Source organism: Aspergillus tubingensis (assembly GCF_013340325.1).
Source record: "Aspergillus tubingensis WU-2223L DNA, scaffold_8, whole genome shotgun sequence".
In the NCBI taxonomy this organism is placed as follows: domain Eukaryota; kingdom Fungi; phylum Ascomycota; class Eurotiomycetes; order Eurotiales; family Aspergillaceae; genus Aspergillus; species Aspergillus tubingensis.
Genome location: NW_023336282.1, coordinates 887,142 through 899,414, shown reverse-complemented (window position 1 = coordinate 899,414; position 12,273 = coordinate 887,142). Strand labels below are relative to the sequence as shown.

The window sequence follows — 12,273 nt, the reverse complement described above, 5'->3', positions numbered from 1 at the left end:
CAGTACCTAACATACAGTAATACATAGACCCACCGGTAATGGGGTGTATTGCATCGGCCCCCATCTGCATAAATTGCTTGGTCAGTTGCTTAGCGCTATAACATTAGTTGTTATCAGACAGCGTCTGGCCTGATGCTCAAACTGCAGTCATCATTTAGCCCCATGGGGGCTGTTTCTTCATGGGGGCTGTTGCAGGAACTCCGCCTCGCAGGATCCTCGTATTCCAAGTCCATACTCCGCCTTTTCTCCAGGCCTGATCCTGCCATCCACTCCCCCATTCCTCTCTGTTGTGTACATTCTCCTTGATTGTTCTCGGTGGCCTGGACGACAACACTACTGAACTCTGCCAAAATGTCAAGTCTAACAGCAGCTCAAATCGAGGCAATGGAAGCCAATCCGGGTGCGACCCGTGCACCGGGAATCATTGCCTGCGCATCAATCACAATGGCCGCCAGCGCTGCAGGCGTTATCCTGCGAGTGATAGCCCGATCTATCACGTCGATGCGGCTAGGTCTCGACGACTACTTTATTATAGTAGGATTGGTAAGGTCCATTGGGCTTGGCAACACAGCGAGTTCGGAGAACTCAAGCTCACCTTTTCTGGCTGGTAGTTCTTCAACGTTGCATTCAGCGTCTCAATCTACATAACCATCCACTATGGCATGGGAAAGCACATTGTCTATGTAACCGATGCGAAGGGTCTAACACTGGTGAGCTAAACTAAATCCTATTACCCACCCCACCCTCATACAACGCTAATATAGAGACGCACAGTCCATAACCATCGCCGAGTGCTTCTACTGTCTCGCCATCTGCTTCACCAAGCTCTCCATCCTAACATTCTACGGTCGGATCTTCCCACAGCGATGGTTCCGCCTCATGACCTGGTTCATGGCTTTTGTCGTGGTTGCGTACAACTTCTGCAGCGTGCTCGCCACCTGGCTACAATGTGTTCCTCTCTCTCACGCCTGGGATCCTTCCGTGCCCGCCACCTGCATTGATTACTACGCCGTCGTGGTATTCAGCGGCGTGACAAACGTCGTCACTGACTTTATCATCCTGAGCATGCCCCTTTCTGTTATCCATCAACTACACATGAGCAGTCGCAAGAAACGCATGCTGGCGTCTGTCTTTGCTCTCGGATTCGGGTCCGTTCTTTCCCATCCCCCAAAATTATGACACTAATCTTATATAACAACAGAACTTGTATCGCCTCCATCCTCCGCTGCATCGAAGCTCAAGCCCTCAACTCCACCGACTCCAGCTGGGACCTGCAAGGCGCCATCGACTGCACCTCCGTTGAGATATGCGTCGCCATGATAACGGCCTGCATGCCCTCCATGCGCCCGCTGGTCTCGAAGATATTCAAGTCGAACGCTACCCAGGCAAACTCGAAGATGGACCCCACGGTTGGAACTTATAAAATGTCGACGCAGAAGGGGACGCGCAGTCGGGCGGACCGCGGTTGGTCGGCGATTGATCATGAGGAGACACAGAGGCTGCCGGAGGAAAGGTCCGCCGATGAACTCTCGTTGGGGAGTTTGAAGCAGGCGTACCGTGCTGATGTAAGGCAGGCGGTGTGATGGCTTGCACTTTTCATTATTTTCCTTTTGTTTTTGTTGTATTATTGGCGTCTCGGAAACGAGATGTATATGGGATGATTGGGGTGCATCTTGTGGTGTTTTTGGTGTTTCTGTCAGTTTGAACGGCGTTAGGTTTGGATGTATAATACCTTGATGACTTATAAAGCTTTTTAAATATAGGTACAGAAGAGGTCGTTAGCAAATCTTGGAAAAGTCCGCAGAAATGTGTGAAAGCTGAGTCCAAACAAACAGTAGCGCATTATCACGCTACTATGTCCAGCTTTTGTGCAAGAATGTGAGGTACCATCCCCAGTCATGTCTCACTCCGAGCGACCTGCGTTCTGTTCGAGATATTATTCTTTTTCAAGTTTCTCTGTTGGCAACATCTACCCAGGTCTTATTCAAGTAATAAGTAAATTAACTGAGAAAGCTTGTCTGTATGACCTTAATCTGACCACCACACTCTGATCAAAAGCGGGGCCAAGCGCAGCCGATGATGCAGGACTATAAGGGACGTTATCACTCCTCAACTTTTGGGCCTTACCGGCCTAGCTTCGTTTATCTTTACTTTCTGCATTTCATAGATACGATAATTTGCATTCCTCGTGATATTCCAGAGATCCTGTTCCGAGCCCTATAAAAGCTGCGTCATACAACACGCGTATATATAAATTCTGGAGATGTGTGATATTTTATATCTCCAAAGTTTTCTACCAATCTTCTTACCAAGTCAAAGTAGAGCAAGTGCGATGAGATATTTTCATTCTATCATTATCCGCCATATTTAGGCTTCAGTTTCCACTGGTCTGTTCTTAATGATCAAGCACTGAATTGCACTACACAGTACGGCTGACTGACCTCGTTGAAGTCCTGACAGTAAGGGCTTTTAATTCCTATGAATGTTTCCAACCGTCTAAAGGATATTACAACGAATCATCTGTTGTGGAAAGTAATGTCCGACTCCACTGGCATTGCGTGCATTGACTTCAAAACAAATGGTGGATACTGAAGATTAGGCGGAGCAGCCAATCAGCAATGTCGCAACCGTCTCCCGAAAGGGTATAGCCTACAAACATTCAATATGGATTGATGATCTGTCTCGCAAATGCCGAGAAGAAAGTCGAACCGAAATTGCAATAAAGGGTCTTTATTGGTATGTTTCTCTTGGCGCTTATGATCCCCACATCCTGCCAAGAGCATAGGCATATATAAGTAGTAACCACAATGCCTTCAGAGAATCCCAGACTAGACAGAATGGCCTTGTTCCTTGATCTTTTGGACACTATAAAGGAGAAAGGCCCTCTCCTGGCAGCTGCTGGAGTCAGTGCCCATGTTTTCTACTGGTCACGCGGGGAACGCGGCGCCAAGGAGGGCCGTGCTTGGGTTTATGCCAATCTGCTCGTGAATATTCTAGCCCTACTCACCACAGTTAACAACAATGGAAGTTGGACAAGCATCTATGCATGGCTTCTCCGCATCGGTAATGTGTCCATACTAAACATCTGCTTCTATGTCTCCCTCTTCACCTCGATGCTAATCTACCGCGCGTTCTTCCATCGTCTACATCATTTTCCGGGACCATTCTCTCTCAAGCTCTCCAAGTTCGTAACCGGATACGAGAACCTCGAGAAAAACCGAAACTTCGAACGGGTATGGAACCTACATAGACAGTACGGGGATATTGTCCGAACAGGGCCCCAGGAACTTAGCATCCTGTCGGCTGAAGCCATCGATGTCATCTATGGACCTTCAAGCAAATGTACCCGTGGCCCGTGGTATGATCGTCTAAAGGGTTCGGGTGACTTCACGCATGACTATGCCGTGTTTCATATGCGTGATCCGGCCGTGCACTCGCAGCGGAGGAAGGCTCTTTGGGATAAGGTGTTTAGTGGAAGAGGTTGGTGATCATGTCCTCCTGAATGTGTTACATCGTGCTCACTGAATCAACAGCACTGAAATCTTACCAACCAATGGTCATCCGCACGACGGAAAAGTTCCTCGACGCTTTGGCGCACCGTGTCAACAAACCGCTTTCTGTCCCCAGTACCATGTCACTTCTCAGCTACGATATCATGGGAGTCGTAGGCTGGGGCTATTCCTTCAATAATATCGAGACGTGGGAGTTGAACCCTAGTCTGAGCTTCGTCAAGAACATGAGAAATGGCCAACATGTCATGGTACATACGCCGTGGCTTATCAGCTTGTTGATGAGCCTGCCCGGTGCTGGTAGTGCTATTCGGGAGTATGGAAATTGGATCCAAGATCGAATCCAGGAGAAGCGGAAGCAAGAAGAAGTAAATGAAGTGCCTGGGGAGGATATTATGACGAGGATGCTTCCGTCTATGCGCGATTTATCCAAGAAGGCGTTGTATAGTGAAGGAGAGCTGCTTGTTATTGCTGGAGGGTGAGTATCGCCACCATTCATTCAATTTGTTGTTGACTCTAACTGACTAACTACAAACAGAGACACCAGTTCCGTCACAATGAGCGTCATAATCTACCACTTGGCCCTCGACCAATCCATCCAGCGCAAACTCCAAGCCGAACTCGACTCCGCATCATCGAAGCGCCAAACAGAATCAACACCCCCCACCGAATCCCCCGAAGACACCTACTACCGCTCCATATCCTCCCTTCCCTACCTGAATGCCTGCGTCAGCGAAGCCCTCCGTATCCAGCCCCCGGTGCACGGTGGAATCCAGCGCAAAACACCACCAGAAGGCATCCACATTCCCAATGATAAGGGAACCTCCACCTTCATCCCGGGAGATACAATAGTCAGTGTGCCGATTCTACCCGTCCAGAACGATCCTCGGTACTATCGAAACCCGGAGGAGTACGTTCCCGAGCGCTGGACGGACGAGAAACCGGATTGGATTATGCATAAAGCGGCATATTTCCCGTTTGTGGGCGGTACGTATAGTTGTGTTGGGAAGGGGCTGGCTTATATTGAGTTAAGGGTTGTGGTGGCGATGCTGTTTGGGAGATTTGATGTGCGGTTGGCGGATGGGGAGGATGGGAGGAGGTTTAGGGAGGAGACGAGGGATACGTTTGTGGCGAATTTGGGGGAGTTGAAGGTTGTGTTTAGTAAGAGGAGGTGATAGGGAATTTCTGTAGGCTGATTTGGATGACGGTCTGTCTCTATTTGCTCTTTGTATGTAGTTGAGTATGGAAGAGTGCGGGGCAATTTTGAAGACTTTGGAGATAGGATGTCGTGTATTTAAGATATATCTATCTTATCAGATCATATACACATATTTACATTCATTTCAATGGCGAGAAAAGCCAACATGACGATAAGGAGTACCATATGTAAGGAACTCTCAAATTTGCTTGTAATTTGCTTAGATATCAACAAAATCTATAATTCAAATCAGAACGTAAAAGAAGATCAAGGAAACTAATATAACAAGAACCTCTAGAAGAACCAAGCCTTTATTTTCCCTTGGGCTGACTGCGAGCTGAAATATACAGATAACGGGGAGAAACATGGCCGCTAAGAACAGTTTATCCGATGGAAGCCTCCGATTCGCCCATCCGGTGGAGTTTAAATGGATCTAGTACGCGCCTAAGATCCCGCAATAGCGTCACAATAGCCACTGAAATGAACCCACGTATAATCCACGGACAGGGGTTCGATATAGCGTGGCTGGAAACCCTGAAATTGCGGTCTCGCCCACCTTTTTAGCTCGAAAAATGCTACGCTTCCACATTATTTATACTATGGCATCAATTTTGAACACGATAAGATGTATTCTTCAATAAAGACAGGATTTCGAGCAAGGGTTCGTCAGAAATTTGAAGCATTTCGAGGAGGAAAGCCGAGAAAGCAAAGCACTCAGGCCGAAGGTCCCCACACGACTAATGGTTCGACTTCCCCGACTCAAGGGGAATCTAAATATCATGACACTGCAAAAGTTGTGGAAGAGAATTGGCATGTACCTCCTAGCGGGGCCACGCAACAAGAAAAGTCACAAGCGAACGAACACGTTCTTGATCATTCTATCCAGAATGTGACCTCGGCAGAATGTTTGACCACCATCCACAATACCCTTTGGAACAAAGCCTACAATAATATATTGCAAGATCCAAAAAAGGCAAAGTATGTGCAAGCATACGAGAAACTGGTGTTGGCGGTCTTTCTCGAAACGCCCATCTCTGATGCAGCTGGTGAAGGTATTGGTCCTCGCTTAGATTTAGGAGAAGAACGAATGCGAGCGATAGTCGCAAGGGCCCTGAAAAGGATTGAAGATAACAAAAATGTCATGGAGACAATGAGTGATGTTTCCGGTGTTTTAACGCAAGTAAAGGCATTTCTTGACATTCCATTACAAAGCATCCCACAGACCGCGCTTCCGTGGGCAGTGATTTCTTCCACAATTGATGTAAGTAAACTCGACTCGTGTTCTGGATCCATGTTGACTTGTTAAATTTTGGTCAGGCCAGCCAAAGCAGCAGCAGATCTGTATGATGGAGTGGCGTACGTTGTTTCCCGAATGAGCTGGTATTCAAAAGCCGTAGACAAGCTGTTGAGTGACCAGAATATCAAGAACAATACATCGCTCGGAGAGATGAATCACAGTCTCGAAACTGGAATTGTTGATCTCTACGAGTCAATGCTCTTCTATCAGATCAAAAGCGTCTGTTTCTATTACAAAAGTCAACTTCTCGTTCTGCTCCGGGGCTTTCTCGATTTGGATGAGTGGAGCGGGAACCTGAATGCTGTCAAAGATGCAGAAAAGGTGCTTCAAAACGACTTCACTCTCTATAACCAGGAACACATTAAGGACCAGATCAGACAGGTAACTATAGCCAGTGAGCACCAGAAAAAATTAGACGAATACCGCAACTGTCTGCAGTCTCTCCGCTGGATTGACCCTCGTGCTGAGATCGGAGATATACAAGCCCGAAATGAGAGCATCATAGAAGAGCTGTATACGTGGATTCTTCTGACGGATGAGTACAGACAGTTCAGCAAGTGGGATAATATTACACCTGCACGTTTGTGGGTTAGTGGTCAGGCAGGAACTGGAAAGACGATGCTCTTGATCGGCATCATAAAAGATCTGATCTCTCGTGGACTTGTTGATACAGAACGTCCATTGATTCTATATTTTTTCTGTCAAGCCACGAATGACCAAGCCAACAACGGCGTTGCGGTTCTACGCAGTCTAATATGGCTGTTGCTTCTGGAACAACCACTCCTGATTTCACACATTCAGAAGGAATACTTTCATTCGGCAAGCAGGCTGCTTACGGATAAAAATGCGTTCACAACTCTACGTGACATTCTCAGAAAGATGCTGGAGGATAAATCTTTGAAACGAGCCATCATTATCATTGATGCCATGGATGAATGCGAGGAGAAAAGCAGAGAACTACTGACTAGATTCATCGATGATGCGTCCTCGGCAGAAGAGCTGCTCAATGTAAAGTGGCTCGTCTCCAGCCGGCCACTGCCAGAAATACCAGCAAGTGTGCAGGACCCCACTCTGCCCACACACAGTCTTCTGAAGCTCGATGGACATGACATGTCGCACTCTATCGACAGGTATATCGATATCAAGATGGTTCAGCTCAGGCATAAGGCACGTAAGAAGAATCGTGTCGAGGAAATAGCTGCTAAATTGAAAGCTGAAGCAAGCAATACTTATATCTGGGTGTCATTAGTCTGCAGAGAGCTCATTAACGCCCATGAATTCATGTGGGCCGAAATTGTCGACAAAATTCCAAAAGATTTGGAAGATCTCTATGGCTACCTACTCGATAGATTGGCCAATTTAAACTCCGAAATTATGTCTTCATGCTGCAGGAATGTCCTCATGGCTGCTATGATTGCCAAAGATCCCCTGGCCTTGTCCGAGATTGAAATTCTCGCAGAACTTCCAGAAGGTGAGGATACAGCGGAAGCAGTCGTCCAGGAGTGTCGTTCCTTTCTGACCATTCGAAACAATACCGTGTACCTGGTCCATCAATCAGCGCAAGATTATCTGCAAAAGCATTATCGAAGACTCTACAATGTCTCTTCGGCCACGCTTCATCACCAAATGTATAAAAGAGCCCTCCATGGTTTGAGAAAGAACTTGAAACAAAACATATATGGCGTGTCTCATTACGGGATTGCGATAGAAGATGTGCAAATCCCCAATCCAGACCCTTTGAATTGTGTTCGGTATGCATGTCGCTACTGGGTCTATCATCTGGTTCAAAGTGGCTGCACGTTCACAGACATGGAGGATATCCTTTCGTTCTTCAACACACACTTCCTTCACTGGCTAGAGGCAATGGGTTTGCTGGGGCTGTTTCCCGATATTGTGAGGCTTGTCGGTCAATTGAAATCCAATGCAGAAGTAAGCCAGTGGGTATGAGCGAGCCTGTACTTATACTAATATTCAACCAGACTGAGAACGTGCCGGTACTGTTGGAATTTCTAATGGACGCCGAAAGATTTATCTTGCAGAACCTGCCAATTGCGACCGCAGCGCCTCTTCAGCTCTATGTCTCCTGTCTTATATTCTCGCCCGAGAGAAGTATCGTCAGGTGCATGTTCGGAAAGAAAGCCTGCAAATGGATCCTGCGAACAGTTGGCGCTGATATGGAATGGGGCGCACTGCTCCAAACACTTGAGCATTCCCATAGGGTATGCTCTGTTGCATTCTCTACAGATGGACAGCTGGTCGCATCTGGCTCTTCAGATAAAACGGTCAAATTATGGGACACATTCACGGGAATCTACAAAAGATACTTGATCATCCAGGTTGGGTTAGAGCTGTGGCGTTTTCACCAGACAACAAGCTACTAGCTTCTGGGTCAAGTGATGGTACCATCAGGCTATGGGATACAATCACATGGCGTGAAACAGGAAGACTCGGGCAATCTGGAGACATCGCTCATCTGATGTTCTCTCTGAATAACCAGCTATTGGGGTCTGCATCATTCGATGGCGTGGTGAAGGTGTGGGAGAAGGGGACGTGGAGACTTAGGTGGGAATGGCGACCTTCGGGCCCAACATCATCGCTCGCACGCACGACATTTTCTCTGAATGGTCGGGTATTGGTAGCAGCCACAATACGCGCCCATGCTCCTAATATAGTAGCTCTGGTGAATATAGAGACCGATACTATAGTGCACGAGCTCGCTCACTTGGGCAAGATCACGAATGTGGCATTTTCCCTAGACAATCGGATGTTGGCCTGTACCTCAGATGATAGGACTATCACACTGTGGGATACTGCGACGTGGATTATCAAGCACACAATTCATGACGAACATGTGCTTGATTTGACCGTCTTTTCCCCGGATAGCAATCTCATCTCTGCAGGTCCATTGCAAAACTCTGTTCAACTGTGGAGTACAAAAAGTGGAACGCTAGAACAAACACTAAAGGGTCATGCTGACTATGCTACAACTGTTACCTTCTCGCCTAACGGCCAGTTGGTGGCATCTGGGTCACATGATAAGACAGTCAAGCTATGGAAAGTGACCCCGGGGAAGGAGGAGCCAAGCCTGGACTATCACTCAGAGCCAATAGAAGGTGTGATACTTTCACCGGATGGTCGGTTGGTGGCAACCTACTCTTTGGATTCCACAGTCAAATTATGGGCTGCAGAGAATGGGAAACTGATGCGAACCCTCAAAGGCCACCACGAGGAAGTGACAGCAGCTGCTTTCTCTCCAAGCAGCAAGCTACTCGCCTCTAGTTCAACCGATCAGACAGTCAGAGTATGGGATACCGAGAACGGGCAACAGAAATGGAAATTCGACCATGGTAGTAAAATGCTATGTCTGATCTATTTCTTTGCGGAAAACCAAGTGCTGGCTACCGATCTCGGGCAAAACACATTTCGATATGGAATACACAAACAGGACACCCTGAACAGACTAGTGGCATCTACGATCCTCGCATTGGAAGTATACTTCGCACCAATCCTACAAAACAAGACATGTCCGCCAAGTGCAAGATCTCTTTTGAGGACGACTGGGTTATTCTTAATAATAAGAAGAGTATTTGGTTGCCTCCGGAATACCGAAACAACGTGTTTGACGATGCATGGGCAACTCGGGGAAATGCTCTTATAATCGGAGCTCAATCCGGCCGAATTTACTTCGTTTGGTTTGATCCAGATGCATTGAGAGATGTATGATATGCTGACAGAACCACAGGAGAAAGAATATCCTTCAACTCCTGCAGAACCAGCTTATCTTCACTTGTGGTTATGTTTCCTTTTTTCTCTCTGTTCTGTCTTGATCTCCTGGTCTTTTTCTTTCTTCCATTTCATTATTCACTTTCGATCAAAATATATACACTTCTGCGGCAGGTCCAAGTGCCGCACAGGGCTTCATTCTTCTATGATAGAACAACGCGGGACAGTACTACAATGTTTTAGAAAACAGACATCATTGTATTTCCTTTCCCCTACCACCACCCCAAGCATCTATCGTCTACCACAAACCCACCCCTCCCCTCCACCCTTACACAATCGTAACATTCGTCACCGCAGTCCCCACCACAAACTCATACGAAAGCTACATACATTAGTAAACCACCATCAATCCTTCCCAATCAATTAACAGGAATTGAACTCACCCCCACCAAATACGGCCTGACAACCCCAATCTGCGCCGGCCCCGTCACATCCGGCACCGTGAGAGTGAAGTTCTCATACGGGTAAGGAGGTCCGTTGGACTGCGGATCATAGGGGCCGCTGTATAGGAGATTTCCGATAGCCGAGTCGGGGGCGGTGCATCCCGAGGACCCGGAGCAGGATTCAATGCCAATGGCGATGCCGATTTCGGCGATGTTTTCCGGAAAGCCCTATTACAACAAAGAAAGCATGAGTGAGGGGGTAAGTATGGTGTAGTCGTGGGGTAGATGGGAAAGAATGCAAAGGTGGGAGAGTGGGATGGACGTACCGGACGGCCGATCTGCACAGTTATTGTTTCTCCGGCTTTCAGCTCCGTGCCGGCGGCGGGGGACTCGATGTAGATGCCCTGGGCTAGGGCAGTAGCTGTGTAGAGGACGAGGGAGAGGATGGATTTCATGGTTTATGTGTAGTTAATGTAATTATCGGAAGAAAAATCAAAATGTGTTGTGGATTCGAAAGAGGTTTGTAAGTAATGATGAAACTTGACATCGGTCGGGAGAAGGGGTCTATATATATTTACAGTCGCTGGCACTACAAATAGAACAACTATTGCATGGGAACTAGACAGGGCACTTCATGTTGTACTACTTGCTTTTTTTAGGCACCTCAGTCAGCCACTATGAATAGGGTCGCGGCAAATCGTTGGTAGGGCTCCGCCACGGCTCTGAGACATCAGGCCTCCCATGCGTATTTGCGGCCAATAAGAGTGATAGTATAAAAGGCTCTGGGTACACGGCAGTATTCCAACGTTAGGGATACGTGATGTATCTAAATAAAAATAAGAATAATGAAATTTAAAATAACAAATAGTCGATCTAAGCGAGACTGCGTATACTCTAGTATGCTGTGTACCCAAGGTACTAACTTCCTTGCAGTGGTGACAGGCGGATATATATTTCTAGACAGGTGAGAAAGAACGAGGGGTATAACTTTCGAAAAGCCAGTGTGATTCCTTTTATTGACGCCATGAATATTTTGCACTATTACAATGAGCTTGATTCAAAGCTTATTTTATGCTAAGTCATATGTCGGGGCTCCTCATATGACCTGACTTATATGCAAGGCAGCCAGCCGGGGACCCCAGTAAGCTGACGGGTAAGAGGCTGTCTTGTGCTGTCCCTGGACCCTGGGTGCAGGCTGGATAAGATGATATGATGTCTTAAGTCCAGTTTACTTGTCAGTCACTGCTTTAAGCCTAGCAGGTATCAGCACAGACGAATTGACGCCATTGAGTGCGGCATACCCGGGCTATTAGTAGCTCCGTAGCCGACGCATCACCTAACTACTGTGTGTTGGTTTGGGCCATCTTGAGGAATGTGTCAAGCCTTTCAGCTATTCGGTGCTTATCATGGTCGGCTGACATCCATCATAGCTGATGGTTCACTCATCTATATTTAAAGCATGACATTGCGATCCTCCGACGAGGCGGACGACATACCAGGAAGTAGTGAGACTAAGCCCTCGGACGCCTAGGCACCGGGACTAGCATAAGGACAGCACAGTATTAGATGTAGACTTTTCTTTGATATATTCTAATAATTAACTTGTGATTTATCGTAAAAGCCAAGGTAACACGAATCATAAATATGTCCATGGAAGACCGACCAGTCGGTTAACAGGTACCAGTCTACCCCTCCTACATAGATATTTACTCCGCTTCGAATTGATAAGAATCGCCTTTATAGCTCAGTGGTAGAGCGCTTGACTTGTATCCTTTACGGTTATCAAGAGGTCCGTGGTTCAATCCCGCGTGGAGGCATTTCTTTTTTTTCCCGACCGGCCTTGATTTGGCTCCTATGGCTAAATCTCTTCTTTCTTCTTTTTTCCCCTCACCCTCCCTCACCAATTTATACCAAACAAACATCTAGATACCCTGCTAATCGCACCAACTTGGAAAATATTACCAGCCACATATTCTTCGCAAGTGAAGCCGTTGCGTCTGCACTTCAATAATTTTCCCCACATAATTGCAACTGGATCACACGGAAAATGGATCCGGTCGGTCCGTTCCGTTGAATCGGAGATCGGGTCCAATGGAACTCTGT

The 12,273-nt window shown here is 47.1% G+C and overlaps 4 protein-coding genes and 1 non-coding gene across 5 annotated transcripts; 4 read left to right on the top strand and 1 right to left on the bottom strand.

The window, feature by feature from the left end:
• Positions 1-351: 351 nt before the first annotated feature.
• Positions 352-1,583, top strand: AtWU_06638 (uncharacterized protein; the record flags this gene model as incomplete). The annotated part of the gene is made up of 4 exons (XM_035501747.1): positions 352-543; positions 612-710; positions 775-1,148; positions 1,202-1,583. 4 exons carry the CDS (start codon positions 352-354, stop codon positions 1,581-1,583), a joined length of 1,047 nt encoding a protein of 348 aa, XP_035357640.1.
• Positions 1,584-2,837: 1,254 nt separating this feature from the next.
• AtWU_06637 (cytochrome P450) lies at positions 2,838-4,684 on the top strand (the record flags this gene model as incomplete). Its single annotated transcript, XM_035501746.1, has 3 exons — positions 2,838-3,480; positions 3,534-3,987; positions 4,048-4,684. The coding sequence occupies 3 exons, from the start codon at positions 2,838-2,840 to the stop codon at positions 4,682-4,684; spliced, it is 1,734 nt and encodes a 577-aa protein (XP_035357639.1).
• Positions 4,685-5,848: 1,164 nt separating this feature from the next.
• Positions 5,849-9,283, top strand: AtWU_06636 (WD40 repeat-like protein; the record flags this gene model as incomplete). The annotated part of the gene is made up of 6 exons (XM_035501745.1): positions 5,849-5,968; positions 6,025-6,048; positions 6,125-7,933; positions 7,984-8,223; positions 8,502-9,142; positions 9,223-9,283. The coding sequence occupies 6 exons, from the start codon at positions 5,849-5,851 to the stop codon at positions 9,281-9,283; spliced, it is 2,895 nt and encodes a 964-aa protein (XP_035357638.1).
• A 772-nt stretch (positions 9,284-10,055) lies between these two features.
• Positions 10,056-10,625, bottom strand: AtWU_06635 (LysM domain family protein; the record flags this gene model as incomplete). Its single annotated transcript, XM_035501744.1, has 3 exons — positions 10,056-10,109; positions 10,171-10,398; positions 10,497-10,625. The coding sequence occupies 3 exons, from the start codon at positions 10,623-10,625 to the stop codon at positions 10,056-10,058; spliced, it is 411 nt and encodes a 136-aa protein (XP_035357637.1).
• A 1,278-nt stretch (positions 10,626-11,903) lies between these two features.
• AtWU_t169 lies at positions 11,904-11,987 on the top strand. The gene is given in 2 exon segments: positions 11,904-11,939; positions 11,952-11,987. It is a non-coding gene; the product is annotated as a tRNA-Thr (tRNA).
• Positions 11,988-12,273: the final 286 nt, after the last annotated feature.